The 15,044-nt window shown below is 36.7% G+C and overlaps 1 protein-coding gene across 1 annotated transcript; it reads left to right on the top strand.

Annotated features, from left to right (window-relative positions):
• The first annotated feature begins 3,540 nt into the window (after positions 1-3,540).
• On the top strand, positions 3,541-15,005 carry LOC105386578 (membrane alanyl aminopeptidase). Its single transcript, XM_011557172.3, has 13 exons — positions 3,541-4,084; positions 6,663-6,833; positions 7,512-7,829; positions 8,042-8,231; positions 8,578-8,819; positions 9,297-9,486; positions 9,832-10,018; positions 10,547-10,647; positions 10,833-11,021; positions 12,912-13,084; positions 13,886-14,008; positions 14,373-14,472; positions 14,868-15,005. The coding sequence occupies exons 1-13, from the start codon at positions 3,615-3,617 to the stop codon at positions 14,976-14,978; spliced, it is 2,565 nt and encodes an 854-aa protein (XP_011555474.3). The 5' UTR covers positions 3,541-3,614; the 3' UTR covers positions 14,979-15,005.
• Positions 15,006-15,044: the final 39 nt, after the last annotated feature.

The raw sequence follows: 15,044 nt of genomic DNA, 5'->3' as shown, positions 1-15,044 counted from the left end.
GACATTATTTTATAACAACTCGTAAAACATTTCATCCACATCCGCATCACAAAACGTTTATTTACTTTACACTATTGACATACCTCACCCACAGACAACGCGTCTAGAAATGTAGAGTCCGAGCCACCACTGAAGTCTTACGGCAAAATCGGGAACTAAAACTAACCTCTCCATACTATTTCACATTTAGGGCGGATTCGACCAACGACGAGTAACTTTTTACTCGCGAGTAAACTACCAGTTACTCGCGAGTAAGCAGATTTTGCATTCTACCAAACCTGAAACCAAGATAAGTAGCTTATCCCAAGAGTAAAATGTTATACCGCCAAAATTGACCGTGTAACGAGCTTATCCGAGAGTAATTTTGTAATGGCGGCAGCACATCAGCTGATTAGAAAACCGTCATAATGACATATAAACACATCTGTCAAAACATAAACAAAAGTACGTTAAAAGGCAAATTCTCAGAATAACAACAGTGAATAAAATATTAAAACATAAACAATTTTATCCTATAATAATCCATTCAAACTAAGTTGGCATGTCATTTCTATTGCATGCTTTGAAACGCAGGTATTTTTATTTTAGTTGCATTACAGTTTCGTTCCTCGTTCATTCAATTAATCATGGTATAACTTGGTAGAATGCAAATGTACTTATCCCAGATATTTACTCGCGTATAAATTTTATTCCGGTATAGTTATTCTCGTGTAAAGGAAGTTTGGACGAATCCACCCTTAGTTCTTCTTTTGTTCTATGAGTGCAGCCCATAGAGCAACGCGGACTCGGGTGTAGCTAAATAAAAAATAATACTACAGTACAATAGTATAAATATACCTAATAGATCGATTAAATACGGTCTATAATAATTAGTTATAATCCACTTCCGTTTTCAGAACTTTATAATTGGACTGTAGGTACGTGTGTTCGTTGGGTATAGCGCCGCTGCTATCGGACTTCAGTGGTGGCACAGACTGTAGCCACTAAATTTAATAGATCATTAAATCTATTTTTAAAAAATCCTAAACTAAAACCTTAACATCCGTTGTCATTTCTCTACCTATACAATAATATATAGAGGTAGGTACATTATGAGGTTTTTATTCCTTTTTTGGGCCTGATTGGGTACCTACACCCATAAGGAATAATAATAATGAAGTAATTGAATTAAACATTACAATATTATATTGTAACTTGCAGAAAAATTTAACGACAAGAAAAAGGGTCACAGTAAGGTTGTTTACAACAGACATACCTAATTTATAAATGATAAAAATACACATTATGAGGATAACACAGGTGTAATAAAATTATCATAATCACTGCTGAAAATCAGGGCGTCATCGTGTAATTATCAAGTACCGGCCTTACCCAACTAATTGCCTTGGCCCAAATGACCCAGGTCATGTCAAACAACGCTCAGCGTTCCACAAACATCTATTATCATCCTCCATGTTTGACAACACCACTCAAGGGTTAATTTCTGCTATTAGTCTGTATGGCAAGGTGACCTCAATGATGCGAACTGTTAATTAATTATTACGACTATGGTGGCGTATCTAGCGTCCATTTTAGATACTTTATGCAAATTTTTATTTGTTAAGTAGGTAAATTTTGAATACATTAACTTCATTTCGTTTCATTTTGAATATTTCACGGGTTATCAATGCCATAAATATTCCATCAGGATCATACGTAATTTATTTATTTGATTGTATAACCCAAATCATAATCAATTTGTAGGCATATTATTCACCTACAATTACATGAATGTATCTCTATGATCACTTGCTATTGGAATTATGCCAAATGAGAAAAATCTAAAATTGCAACATTGGCCTTGAGTCTTTGACTTTCTAGTCTATAGATAATACCTAATGTACCAATTTACAAAACACACCTAGTATACTTAATGCTCCTTTATAATTTTTTTTGTTATTTTTTTTATAGCAGCTATCTACTTACTCTACGGAGAGGATATTATGGATAAAATTTATGGTACAATGATAGCTCCAATTTTGCCGGAAACTTGGCAACTAGGCAGTCCAATGCACCTCTTCTTACCAACCCCATAAACGATGATGCCGTCATCGTTTATGGGGTTTTACTAATTAAAGAGTATTACTAAAAAATGAGTGCCGATTTTACTAATTAAATCATTAGTGACCTAACGTTACGTACAATCGTACATAAATAAAGTAAATAGCCCAGATAACGGTAATGCGTATTATTTCTATTATAACATGAAGTGGGCGGATACACTTAGCATTTTGTAGCGAACAATGAGTTTTTAAAACCTACGCAGCCGCGTGCACTGTGGTCTCAATTCTTCTATATCAAGATGGTAATTATGCTGAGCTTAGCGTGATTTATTCCTATCTGTGTGACCAGCTCCCGCGGCATAGCGTCTTTATCGACGTAGATATACTCGTTTAATAGACGCCTCACCAATCACATCGCTATATTTAACGAAAATAAGTATAGTGGTATTTATCTTTACGTATAATGGTGCCATATCGTGAAAAAGGTAACTCCAGAACAGGTATTTGGGACTTGATTTTGATATTTTATACTGCCTCTGTGGTCTAGTGGTAGAAGCTTCGCTTCATGACCCTGAGGTCCCGGGTTCGATTCCCGGGTGGGACCATCAATTTGTGTTTCTAAATTGTGGTTCTAAGTTTAGTTAGGACATAGAAGGCTGATCACCTGTTGTCCGAAACAGTGAAACGATCCATGCTGTCGGATGGGCATGTAAAGCAGTCGGTCCTGCGCCTAGCTCTCTCCAGTCGTGTCGGTCAATCCGTCCCATTGGGTTATGAGAGTGATGGAACAGAGAGTGCTCCTGTGTACTGCGCACACACTTGGGCACTATAATCTACTCCTGCGTAGTTGGCTGATCTCAATTGAGATTGGCCGCCGTAGTCGAAATTCGGCTAGGAGGACATTGATATTTTATATACATAAGGTAGGTAAGTACTGAATGTTCAAAGTGTATTGTTGCATCAATGTAGGTACTAAACATTATGATGAAATTGATAAATGTTCTGTAAAAAAGGTTGTTCAGAAAAATTCTCTTGTGTCTACATTTCACCTAATAACACCAGTCTGCAGTAACCTACAAGTAAGTATTTTACCAAGACTGTGTAGGTTAAGCACATAGAAAAATAAATGCCAAAGGTAGGTGAGAAAGTTCTCTTTGACAAAAAAAGTTAATGCTTAGGCACGACTAGACACTTTACATCTTTACACAATCTGTAGGTAAACTTTAAGTCAAATATAACGAAACTTAAACTATTGTTTGTTTGCGTAATAAATCCAAATGAGTCAGCAAAATACTGTCCACTCGAAATTCCGGACGCCCCATTATATCCGTTCGAAGTTGACGAGCCGTGATGTCAACCAACCTACCTGGCCCTTCATAGGTTCTTGCTTAAGCCCATAACATTGCAGAGATAAGAAAGTAAACAAACGACCGACACAGTCCAACGTAGAGTGGTGGGTTAAAATGGCGCCAAGCTTTTCCACCTCTGCTCGGGAATTGAGTCGAACGCGAAAATTGTGTTTGTTCGCGACGCGGACGGTCGTCGGTTGCGGCCGAGATTCGAAATTCAAAAATGATTCCGCAACTTTTTACTTTTCTGTTTCTTTTAAATTCAGCCAGTGCTTATTATATTAATGAGGAAGAATGCCTCAATTACACGGTGTACCCAGTGCAGTATGAGTTAAAGTTGATTCCGCATATTTTGAGAGATGGGATATCGTACTTAGACTGTGATATAACGATAACGGTTATTGCTAACGCTCGTCAAGTGCAAATGATCGAGTTAGACGCGAAGGACTTGGAAATTCATAGAGAATCTGTGAAAGTGTTTAAGAACGAAGTTAATATAATAAGCAGTGTCCGTCCATACGAATATGACCGGAGAATGGGCAAGCTGTATTTGTACTTGAGAGAAGAACTGGAACCATACAGTGAGAGGAATACCCAGTATTACATAAAGATGTTCTTCAGGAAGTTTTTAAAGAGCGATGAAGTTGACGATGGAATATTTTTTGTGAAATATGAGGAAGCTGGGCGTCAAAAGTAAGTTCATTAATTGTACTAATGTGACGATTTAAACACATTGTGTTTGACTGCCTATGATAAATAATTATATCTACATTTTAAAGTTTATCGATATTGAAAACTTCATAATGTTGGAAAAACGCGCCTTAAAAGCTCAAGCCAGTAAAAGCTCAATATTATACACTTTACGTATTCCAGTGGTTGTTAGGTACTCTCTACTTCATAAATGTGAAAAGAAAAATACCTTAAAAAAGCTTTGGAAATAGCTCGTGGAAATTTCAGTAACTTTACACGTATTATAACTATAAGTACTTACCATAGTGATTTGATTTGATGGAAACAAACATACTTACGCATTCATAGTATGGAATATGGATTATAGTGATCAGTTACAAACTTACAATACAAGGCCTTGATCAATGATCTGTGGTCACTCGGTCACAAACTGACACATACACAAACACGCACATAACAACATAAAAGGTGTCCATGCACACAGGTTACTCTACCAAAACAAAAAACAAACAAAATAGGGCTATCATGCAATTAATCATGGCATGGTTAGTGCAGGACTTAGCAGTGCCGTGCAGCGCCCGGAAACTTCGTTGTTCTGCTAAAGTGACCTTCTATATAATAAAGAAGTAAATATTATGTGGGAGGGCATGTGCTTATTAGCAGATTGTTTAATAGCCATTTAACTGCCCTGTTTCTTCGATTTGTAATTCAATGATATCGATTCAATTATGTGATTATGTGGTTAGTGGAGTCAAGGTATATAGGTCATACTATAGTGTAATCATACTACTTACTGATGTTAGCCCTTGCCGCCTTTTACTTAACGTTATTAAAGTAAGATAAATTCTTAAGTTGGCGCCTGACGATTTTTTAATATAGGATTCCATCCAAAGGTTATCTGGTAGAGATTGCTATAAGCAATAAAGCCTATTGGTTCTGTTTTTGTTTTTGTATTTTTTTTGATTGGTTCAATGTAAGTGTATTGTATTGTATTTACTTTGATGCTTGATAAGTTTGAATACTCAACAAACTGCGTGTAAGTACCTTCATGATCACGACTTAAGACTTTAATTAGCAAATCCCTAAAAGGGAAATTTATGACCGGACACTGCTAATATATGAAAAATTACATAGACATTAGACAATAAAATTACTAATATGGCTTTGTAGATGACCCCGAGACCTACGCAACATCTATGATCCTAGACGGACCACCTACGAAGTTCTGTTATGTGATATTTTTGTATATTATGCAAAGGAAAATGTCCATCTTCACAAGATCAATTTTCAAGTTTTTTTTAAACCCTTTAGGGCTGCAACTACAACCCTACAACCCTGTAGGGTTCAACTATTAATTATAAGCAATAGCTACCTATCACAATTTTAAACATAAATTATAAAATTTTCAATAAAATATTTTATTGCTCGTTAATGAAATCGCGACACCAGACTTGACCAGACCGAACCTTGAAGTCAAAAAGAACTTAGCATTTAAGTTTTCTTTCAATTGACCGTTTTGTTACGTATAAAAAAAATGTTTTAACGAACACCATTCACAATTGTTTTATTTTTCAAAATCTCCCTCCACTCTCCGTTTAAATGGCCACCCTGTAGATGTTCCGCTCCTCTAGCTAAACCCAAATGGGGTCACTTTATACGTAGCGTATAGTTCTGGCCTTCACTAGCCTATTGTTGAACATGGATCAGTGAGCCGGGGTACTCCTATTTGATCAGAATTGTATCTTTGATTGACTTGACAAATGGGCACATGCGCCATTACACACAAAAATTAATAATTCATTAATGATAAAAGACTTTTTGCACTGCCAAATTGCTATTTTGTTAAACCCGGATAAAGTTTAGGCGCGTAGCTGCGATACAAGTTAATATAATATGTAGAATTTAGAGTTTTTTTGTTTGACAGGTGTTTTTTTCTGAATGTACCTAATCAAAAGTGAATTTCGATATTTTATTTGGAAACATGATTGTGGATAAACTTATATTACCTATATAATTTATTTTTAAATAAGTTTAAACTCTCTGAGAAGTTTCCAAATGAGGACAATTATCAATGGTCTCATCGACTCGTAAACGTACAAACTGTTTTTACTATGAGTGCTACAGGAAATACGTACCTACTATTGCATACTCAATTAGGAAGTACCCGGCCATGTCTCGACGGCTCCACTTTTTATCGCTAACTCCAAATATAGCTCTGTATTTGTCCCATTGAAATCGTATAAGATCTCCATAGGTGTGGTAAGAGACCACGATGTAACATTCGACCTGCGTGCATGCATGCAAGATTTGGACGACAATGCAGCTAATTTTGTTTGTTTGGTATATAACAAGAAGATTTTGGTACTTACCTATATCTAGGTCAGTGAAATACACTGGCCTGCAAAATAGGAACTACACTTTTGAATTAGACTTGTACTTGTTATTGAAGAAGTGGTAGTTATTGTTTGTCAAAAGGAGGTAAACCAACTCGTAATTTTGAACAACTATGTTGTTCTATGAATCTTTAAAATAACACCAGTGTTCGCTGATAGGTAATCTTATAATTTCTTTTGTTTTTCAGATCAATGATCGCCACCCGTCTCTCGCCCGACAGAGCCAAGTACTTCTTCCCCTGCTTCCAGAATCCTCAGTTCGAAGCTGTCTTCAGATTCAAGGTGCTTCTTCCCAACACGGCTGATGACCAGCTTTGTGACACCAGCCTCACTGTAGCCGAGGAACTACAGCGGCACAGGTACTTAAAATTTTGTCAGTCAGACTCTATTTTGTCAGTATTTCCTTTTGCATCTGTTTATTTTTCCTACTTATGTGGTTTTCAGTATGGTATTACTTTTAGTAATAAGGCTGCTGATTTTGCTATTTATTTAATTTGTGAAATTATTTATGATTTGTGTAACTGTTTATGTATTACTTAGTATTTTATATTCTTCTATCATCACCATCAATATTGGTATTTACCTTTAGATATGTCCATAAGTACTGGTTTTCTCTGCAAGCCCATCTCATCAAATTAGTAATCGATCGCTTCTATAATTATGTTCTCTTAGCGGGACAAAAAACACTCACGAGATAATCTGTACTGCTCAATTAACATGACTTTCCCTTCACTTTTAGGTCTAGACTATATATATCTATCCGCTTTCCCTAGCATATGGTGTGTAATGCTGTTTATACCTTTTATGGTTTGTTTGCGCTTTTATCTGCACACTCTGTGTGAATCTCATCGATTATAACTCTTAAATCTATTATGTTAAAGATCTTTAGTGTTAGACTGTTGGCTGATCATCAGTGGGAATCGTGTCAATTAGGGAATATGTGAATGGAGAAATTGTTAGATGGTATATAAGCTATGTTATCATGAGAAAGATGTTGCCGTGTGAACCAAGTTATTATTCTATGATATTTTTTTCAGCCAAAAGGACTATCAAACTGCCATTCAGTACATTCCATCACCTCAAGTGGCAGTGCATCAAGTTGGTTTCCACCATTCAGACTTCGCTAGCAAGTCTGTATCATCTAGGCTCACAAATGACACCTTAACTCTTTGGGCCCCTAGTACTCATCTCGCAAAACACATGTTCATTCTCAAATTTGGTCAATCCGTATTGGATGTGATTCAAGAGTATTCATCAGGCAATAGACCTTTGGTTAATGGTCCAATAAATATTGTTGCTATGCCCAAGACAATTGAAACCTATGAAGCAGGAAGCTGGAATCTTTTAACTGTCGGGTATGTATTAAACTTTTTAATGGTTCTAGCAACAATACAAATATCTAAATTATCATGATCGCGTTAGAATTGTTATGATATTTTCCACATGGAGTGGGTATGCCAATGTTTTAATAAGCGTCGAAACTTAAATAGAACAGATGAATAATGAAACCTTGAGGCAGGTCTATTACAATATTCATTGAAATTCACTTTGCTTTGTATTTTTCTAGGGAACATAAACTGTCGAACATTCCTCAATACACAAGCATTATGCAAAAAGAACAAATGTCGTATCTATTGACACAGCAGTTAAGTCGAATATGGCTTGGAAATCCTGGTGAAGTAGAGCGAACACGTTGGAAACAAGAGTGGTTCAAAGAAGGCATGGCTAGTTATTTTGGATATTACTTTCTATCTCAGGTGAGAATTGCAGTCAAACCCATACCTAAAGACATCAAACGACTTACTTCTGACTAACTAAATTCATACTACAGTAGAATAATATTTGCTCCTCCTTATAATCTTTGCTGATCAGTATTGATCACATGACTTTTATACTACTATGGGAAACTATATATTTTTTCGTCAATTTCCAAAAGTCGTAGATTTACAGGTTCACTCCTTTCGGCTTAGTTAACCACTTCTGGAGCAGCCCGTATACAAGCTAGAAATTCATAAGTGATTTTTCCGAAAAAAATCTCTTTGAAATCGTGAAAGCTGTTTCATAGATTTTGGTTGAATAGCTATTGAATAATACTTTTCGCAGTCAGGGAGATCATTCTGGGACATGAGTGTGTACGGATTGCAAACTCGGAACAAAGCCATGATGCTGGACTGGAGACCAGAAACTCCAAACCTGGAGTCCTTCAACAGGACGCTCGCTATAAACATTCCTTCCAGATATCACCCACTGGTGTCATACAAAACTGCAGCTTTAATATGGATGGTCGAGAATTGGTTGGGATCAGATAAGTTTCACAGAGCTTTAGTGAACTATTTGAATACGAGGTAACTATTAAAAATGTTGACGACCGAGTTAGTGACCCTGACTAGTGAGCCGATGGTCCCGGGTTCGATTCTCGGCTGGGGCAGATATTTGTTTAAACACAGATATTTGTTCTCGGGTCTTGGATGTGCCCGTAAAATGGCAATAGGCCCGCCCCCTATTACATTGGGACTAACATAACACTCTGGAGAAAAGTGGGTGCAGCAATGCACCTCTGCCTACCCCGCAAGAGAGTACAAGGCGTGGGTGCTTGTATGGTTGTTTTTTTTTGTTATTAAAATGTTAATTTATATAAAACTTGCGATAAAGTTTAGTGTCAGTTCACCCACTACACAATCTACACATAAACTACTAATATGGTTTGAAGAAGATTTATTACTGACAATTTGAATTTAAAATCAGATTATGATTATAGTTTCACAATATTTTAGTCTTCTGTTTACTTCGATGCGACAATAATTATCCACTTGTGTTTTCAGAAGAGGCAAATTTGTCTCTGTAGAAGATTTCACAAGTTTTCTTCAATCTGAGACGGTAGAGTGCGAGTTCTTCAAGGGTTATACGGTGTCTGATGTGCTCAGCTCCTGGTTGCGACAGCCGGGATATCCCGTCGTGAAGGCTACTGTGTACAGGAACCAAGACACGCAAGATATTGTTTATTTAGAACAGGTATGTATAGGTTGGAGGGTGTACGATACGACCATCTCCAAGTAACGTATGGCGTATCTATTTACTTTATAGCTGCCTAGTCCCATACGCTGACGGACTAATCCTTCGCGCTGATGATAAACCCTACTCATCTGCTATGGTCAGTGATAGATGTACTTATTATATTTTAGAGGCTTTGAGAGTCTTCTTTCTCTTCTCTTCACTCCCGTTACTACTTCGAGGAGTCTGGGGCTGACACCAGGATAGACCTTCTCTGTCGGTGGCCAGCAAGTTGAGCTGAGGCAATTCTCTTTCCTAGTCCCCGCTGAGAGTCTTGGTCACTAAAACATTATTTCCCATTTTCAGAAACAATTCACATTCAGCAATGTAACGAGGGGGCATCATAAATACCTCATACCCATATCGTACTTCACCCAGTATACGGAAAACTGTTTCAACTGCTTTCAACCAAAGTTCACTATCGCGGACAGTGGCTACACGTTCAAAGAAAATTTAAACGATGGCTGGATCATTCTAAACAGAAATGCTTCAGGTAAGATGTTACAGTACTACTTAAGAAGATATATTATTTAATGTTAGAATATCAATTAGAAGAAATTAGTCTGAAACGGACTAGAACTATTAGATATAGTATCTCATTCAATACATCAGAGTAATAAGAATCTATCTTATATTTATTTAGCTCTATGTAAATTAGTCATATAGGGTGTTGTAATATTGCTCTTTCTATTGAACAAATACTCTGAATGTCACGGTAATTTGACGGGAAAATTATTGTTGCACATGTTGTAAAACTCTGTAATATGGCTCCTGCCAAGTCCTTGGTAACGTTTACCGTAACGTATGAGGCAGTAAACTATTTTGGTACGATGCGCTCCCAACGTGGGATCTTAGTCAGACTTATTTTACTAAGTGCATTCAAGAGCAATGATATTATGGTGCAAACAAAATTGACATTGCAAATTAATTAGTTTTTAGTACTTATCTTTCTGAGATAAGGTGATCGGGATTAAATAATGTGCTTGGTTTCATACCTAATTGCAAAGTTACGTTTTTTCAGGATACTACAGAGTTAACTACGATAATGTTACGTGGAAAATGATAGTGAACACCCTGAATAGTCCAGAGAGATATAGAATTAACGCTTTAAATAGGGCTCAAGTAAGTGTACTAAATTTATTACACCAGACTGTTCGCCTACATACCAAAAATGTAGAGTAAAATTATTTGAGGAGTATGGGGAAATATTGAGAGAGAATTTCACGCAGGTATTAGTGAATATTTTCTTTACTTTGAAAACGAAATTAATAATTTGGATCAAGATCAGAAACTATTATTTTTCGCAGATATTAAACGACGCTTTCGCCCTCTATATGTCAGGAGACATAACTTATGAGCTTGCCATGGAGATCGTCAGTAGTCTTGAGCATGAAGACAGTTACGTGGTGTGGGACGCAGCGCTCAGCGGGTTCCAAATGCTAAAGATAGATGGAGCTGTTCGGAAAATAACAAAACAGCTGTACAATGAATGGAAGGTACAGTAAAATAGGATATACAGTTATAGACCCTGTATAGGGTAGAATAACGATAATATTATTGGAGTAATTAAAATCAGTACATAGTTACCTAATAACTAAATATTTTACTCAACTCTTTTATGATCGAATGATTGTATTTCATAATATCGTGATGACTGATGACTATTACTTTATTCATCCTAGTTCAGACAGCAATTCACTATAATAATAATAATAATAATAATACATTTATTTTCAGATAACAAGATCAATGTACATGCAATGTCAATCAAATTAAAAATAAAATTAAAATTAGATCACAATAAATCAATAAGTAAATAAATTAAATTAAAATTACATCACAATAAATCACAATTAGTATAATTCATACAGTAGGTATATTAATTTATATCGGTTCAATCCTATTTAACCATATTTAAAACAAAATAAAAATAAATAAATAAACAATGTCACATTAATAAATAATAAGGATAAATTGTGTAAAATATAAATTAAATTGATAAAAAATAGAATATTAAATACAATTGATCCGAATAAAACAATATAGCATGTCAGGGTAACGTAGCTATGGGACGACTCGACTTCCCACATACTGTAAGTGTACCAATAATGACACTTACCCAGTGCTTCAGTATTGGGCCATCGAGCCGCCCCGCGATGACTGCTAGGATGTTGTTGGTGCTGCCGCGCACTCTGCTCAGCAATGAGGCCGTCCTTTTTCTCACAATGGCATGGAAGCCGTCCACGCGCGCCTCCGCGAACATGCCCGACGCACTACAGTGTCGCGGCAGCCCCAGCAACATCCTAAAGGCGTTATTGTACTGGACGCAGGGAATTGATAGCCCTTTGCGTGTAGTTGACCCACAGGCTACACGTGTAAAAAGATTGGCAATATGCCCTAAATAGGGTGACCTTTACCTCTCTTGTACAGCGTGCAAACCTGCGGGCCAGCATATTGGCACGGACTGCCAACGCCCTACGCTCCCGCTCAATGTCCTCATCATCCTTAAGGTCATCTGTCACAATGTGCCCAAGGTACTTAAATCTAGTTACGCGATTCAGTTCATTTTTACATAATAAAAAAGACGGTATCTCCTGAGGTAACTTATTTTCAGTTTTAAAAATCATTATCTCACTTTTTGTTACATTGTACTTGAGACCATGTTTTTCCACGTACTGTTCACAGGCTCCAAGTAGCTTCACTAACCCACCTGTCGACGGACTCAGCAGCACCATGTCGTCTGCATAACTGAAATTGTTGCAGCTTTTGCCGTCAACATAACATCCTGCATGCATACTGCTGAGTTCGCCGATAAGTTCATCCATATAGAGATTAAAGAGCTTTGGGCATGTTATACCACCCTGTCTGTGACTATAGTAACCGTACTCAGCGAAAGTGAATTTGTAGTTTTGTAGTCCAATGACGATCAAGTGTCGGCCGGCCAATTAGGCCTGTCGAATATCGTTTACCGGAAGTGCACTTCGAATTTATTTATTTATTTATTTATTTATTCATAGGAAAACTTACAGCTAAATATTATACATAAGAAATTTCGATTAATAATACATAGCCAATTAAAAGTTTTCACACATATTTTAGGATCACTTAGGCCTGAATTTGTACCAACACCAACACCAGCAGTCTATTAATTTGCTAATAACCTGATAAGTTTATCTATGTATGAATTTGTAACCGTCCACCTATGGGTATCGAACGTATCGTACGAATTTTCATAAATGTATAGAGAAACGACGTCAGCAAAGTCAATGAAGTGGACGCACTTATTATGTGAATTTATATAAGTACAAAGAACACTGAATGCGATGCGTCCGTTGCGTTACCGAAAGGTGGAAGCTTAGTTGCTTAAACAATTCCAATAATTACAGATGCTACTGCGCGAGGTTATATCCAACGTGTACCGTCGAGTCTACAACGACATAGACAGGGACGACCGCATTAGAATGTTCAGGACTCGCATCATCACCTTCGCTTGCTCTATCGGCCATGCGCCCTGTCTGAGAGACTTGGAGCCCGCTCTGCACCAAGTTACTCGGTCTTTGTAAGTTGTGTAATATTAAGTTGAGTTTTAGAAAAATATGTATAAGTTAGTATTAGTGCAAGGGTGCTGATAAACTTGAGTATTCACTTGTGCATTACACAGAAAAATAGGCTATAGGCTATATAATAAAATAAAAAGATAAAAGCGTCAAAAATTGCTAATGCTGTATGCTGAAGTCTATGTATGGGTTTATAATTTCACCAACAACCTCTACATATTGAGTTGAAATAGCACAAGCTGAAAGAGCGTATTGGGTGTACGTATTATCGTCTTAGGCCCAGTTTTTTGATCCGTAGTCAACTTTAACCATTAGTCAAATCACGTGTCAAGCATGACATCTGCATACGAATTTCGTTGGTTTTTAACCAATGGTAGCCATTTTTGACCAATGGTTGAGTTAACTAGATCCGTGGTCAACTTTAACCATTAGTCAAGTCACTTGTCAAACATGACAGCTGCATACAATTTTTGTTGGTTTTTAACTAATGGTAGCCATTTTTGACCAATGGTTGAGTTAACTAAGGATCAAAAAACTGGCCCTTATGGCCAGTTTTTTGATCCGTGGTCAACTTTAACCATTAGTCAAGTCACTTGTCAAGCATGACAGCTGCATACAAATTTGAGTGATTTTTAACTAATGGTCGCCATTTTTGACCAATGGTTGAGTTAACTATGGATCAAAAAACTGGCCCTTAGTAATCCTTTCACATAAATAACGAAGCATCAAACTACCTAATTAAAAGTAGATATACCTATTATTAGTATAATTTCCAAACACTGTAAGCTTCCTTCTGTCACCAGATACGACCCGGACCTGCGACAAATCTGTTACTTCACTCTCCTCAACCGCAGCGACGGATATGACTCTATTAAAACTGTGAATAGCTTTGAACGAGAGGACTTCAATACAGCCGAGCGACTGGCGTGAGTGTCCTCGACATTACTCGCTTTTGTCTTACGAACTGTTCAAGAGTACTTCCGTGCGGGACTAAATTATTCCCATTTCCTACCGGAGGTTTTTATTGTAAAAATGTTTTAATGATTTTTTGCCTCAGCTGAAAGTGAGTTTGTAAGGAATTTTATATAGGTTGGAAAAATAAGCTTACTTTTTAAAAATGTCTCCTTTAAGTAAAATGAGCTAACTTGAAGATTTAAGTTTTGCTCCAATGCCCGACTTATTTTTCCATCATATACATCTACCTATCTAGACACTACTTAGTATTTTAATTTTTAATTTTAAGTTTTCATAAATCTACGGGTTTCAATGTTATTTTCTTATTTTTATCAGGAAAGAAGAGGTCCGATTCTTCTACAGGTTGCCTGTAGAGAGGTTGCGTCTGATGCCACTCATCGAGTCGTCTACAGTCACCACTTTCACTCCTGTAACGGTACGTACACAATACCAAAGTGATATCCAATAATGAAAAACAAGAGCCTTATATTTCATTCAAATCTGTTCAGTAGTTTTGGCGTGAAAGAGTAACAGACAGACAGACAGACAAACTTTCGCATTTATAATATTAGTAGTTAGAATTACGATTAGTTAGGATTGCTAAATTATTTGACGAGGTCGGCTTCAGAACGATACATACGTTTTTTCAAAGTCATATTTGGTAGGTATCTTATTCCTGCAATATTGTAAGAGGCTCGCTGTCTATTTCATTGGTTCTAACATAACATTACACTGGTGAAAAGTAGGTCTACCTACTTCGCTAGAAGGGGGAGGGTTTACCCATCTTATTTATGGTTCGAGCTACATAATATTTATTTTTTACTTTTACAGGCAATAAAACCCGTGCCCAGAGAAAAAGCATCATCTTCCAATAGCATACACAGATGGAGTGATGCTGCCATAATGTCAGCATTTGCTTTAATAGCCTTTATCAATTGGTAATAAAATAAATAATGTCATACTAATGCCTTACAAACGCATAAGTTCACATGTTCTAGTCATAAACTT

The sequence above is a fragment of the Plutella xylostella genome, chromosome 9, assembly GCF_932276165.1.
Source record: "Plutella xylostella chromosome 9, ilPluXylo3.1, whole genome shotgun sequence".
NCBI lineage: Eukaryota > Metazoa > Arthropoda > Insecta > Lepidoptera > Plutellidae > Plutella > Plutella xylostella.
This window is presented reverse-complemented; position numbering and strand designations above follow the sequence as displayed.

What these genes read in the sequence shown, in the direction of transcription:
- LOC105386578 (XM_011557172.3), top strand. Translation starts at nt 3,615, where the DNA reads ATGATTCCGCAACTTTTTACTTTTCTGTTTCTTTTAAATTCAGCCAGT. An exon ending in TGGAATCTTTTAACTGTCGG is followed by an intron (nt 7,830 to 8,041) that starts GTATGTATTAAA and finishes GTATTTTTCTAG; the next exon opens with GGAACATAAACTGTCGAACA. An exon ending in ACGCTTTAAATAGGGCTCAA is followed by an intron (nt 10,648 to 10,832) that starts GTAAGTGTACTA and finishes TATTTTTCGCAG; the next exon opens with ATATTAAACGACGCTTTCGC.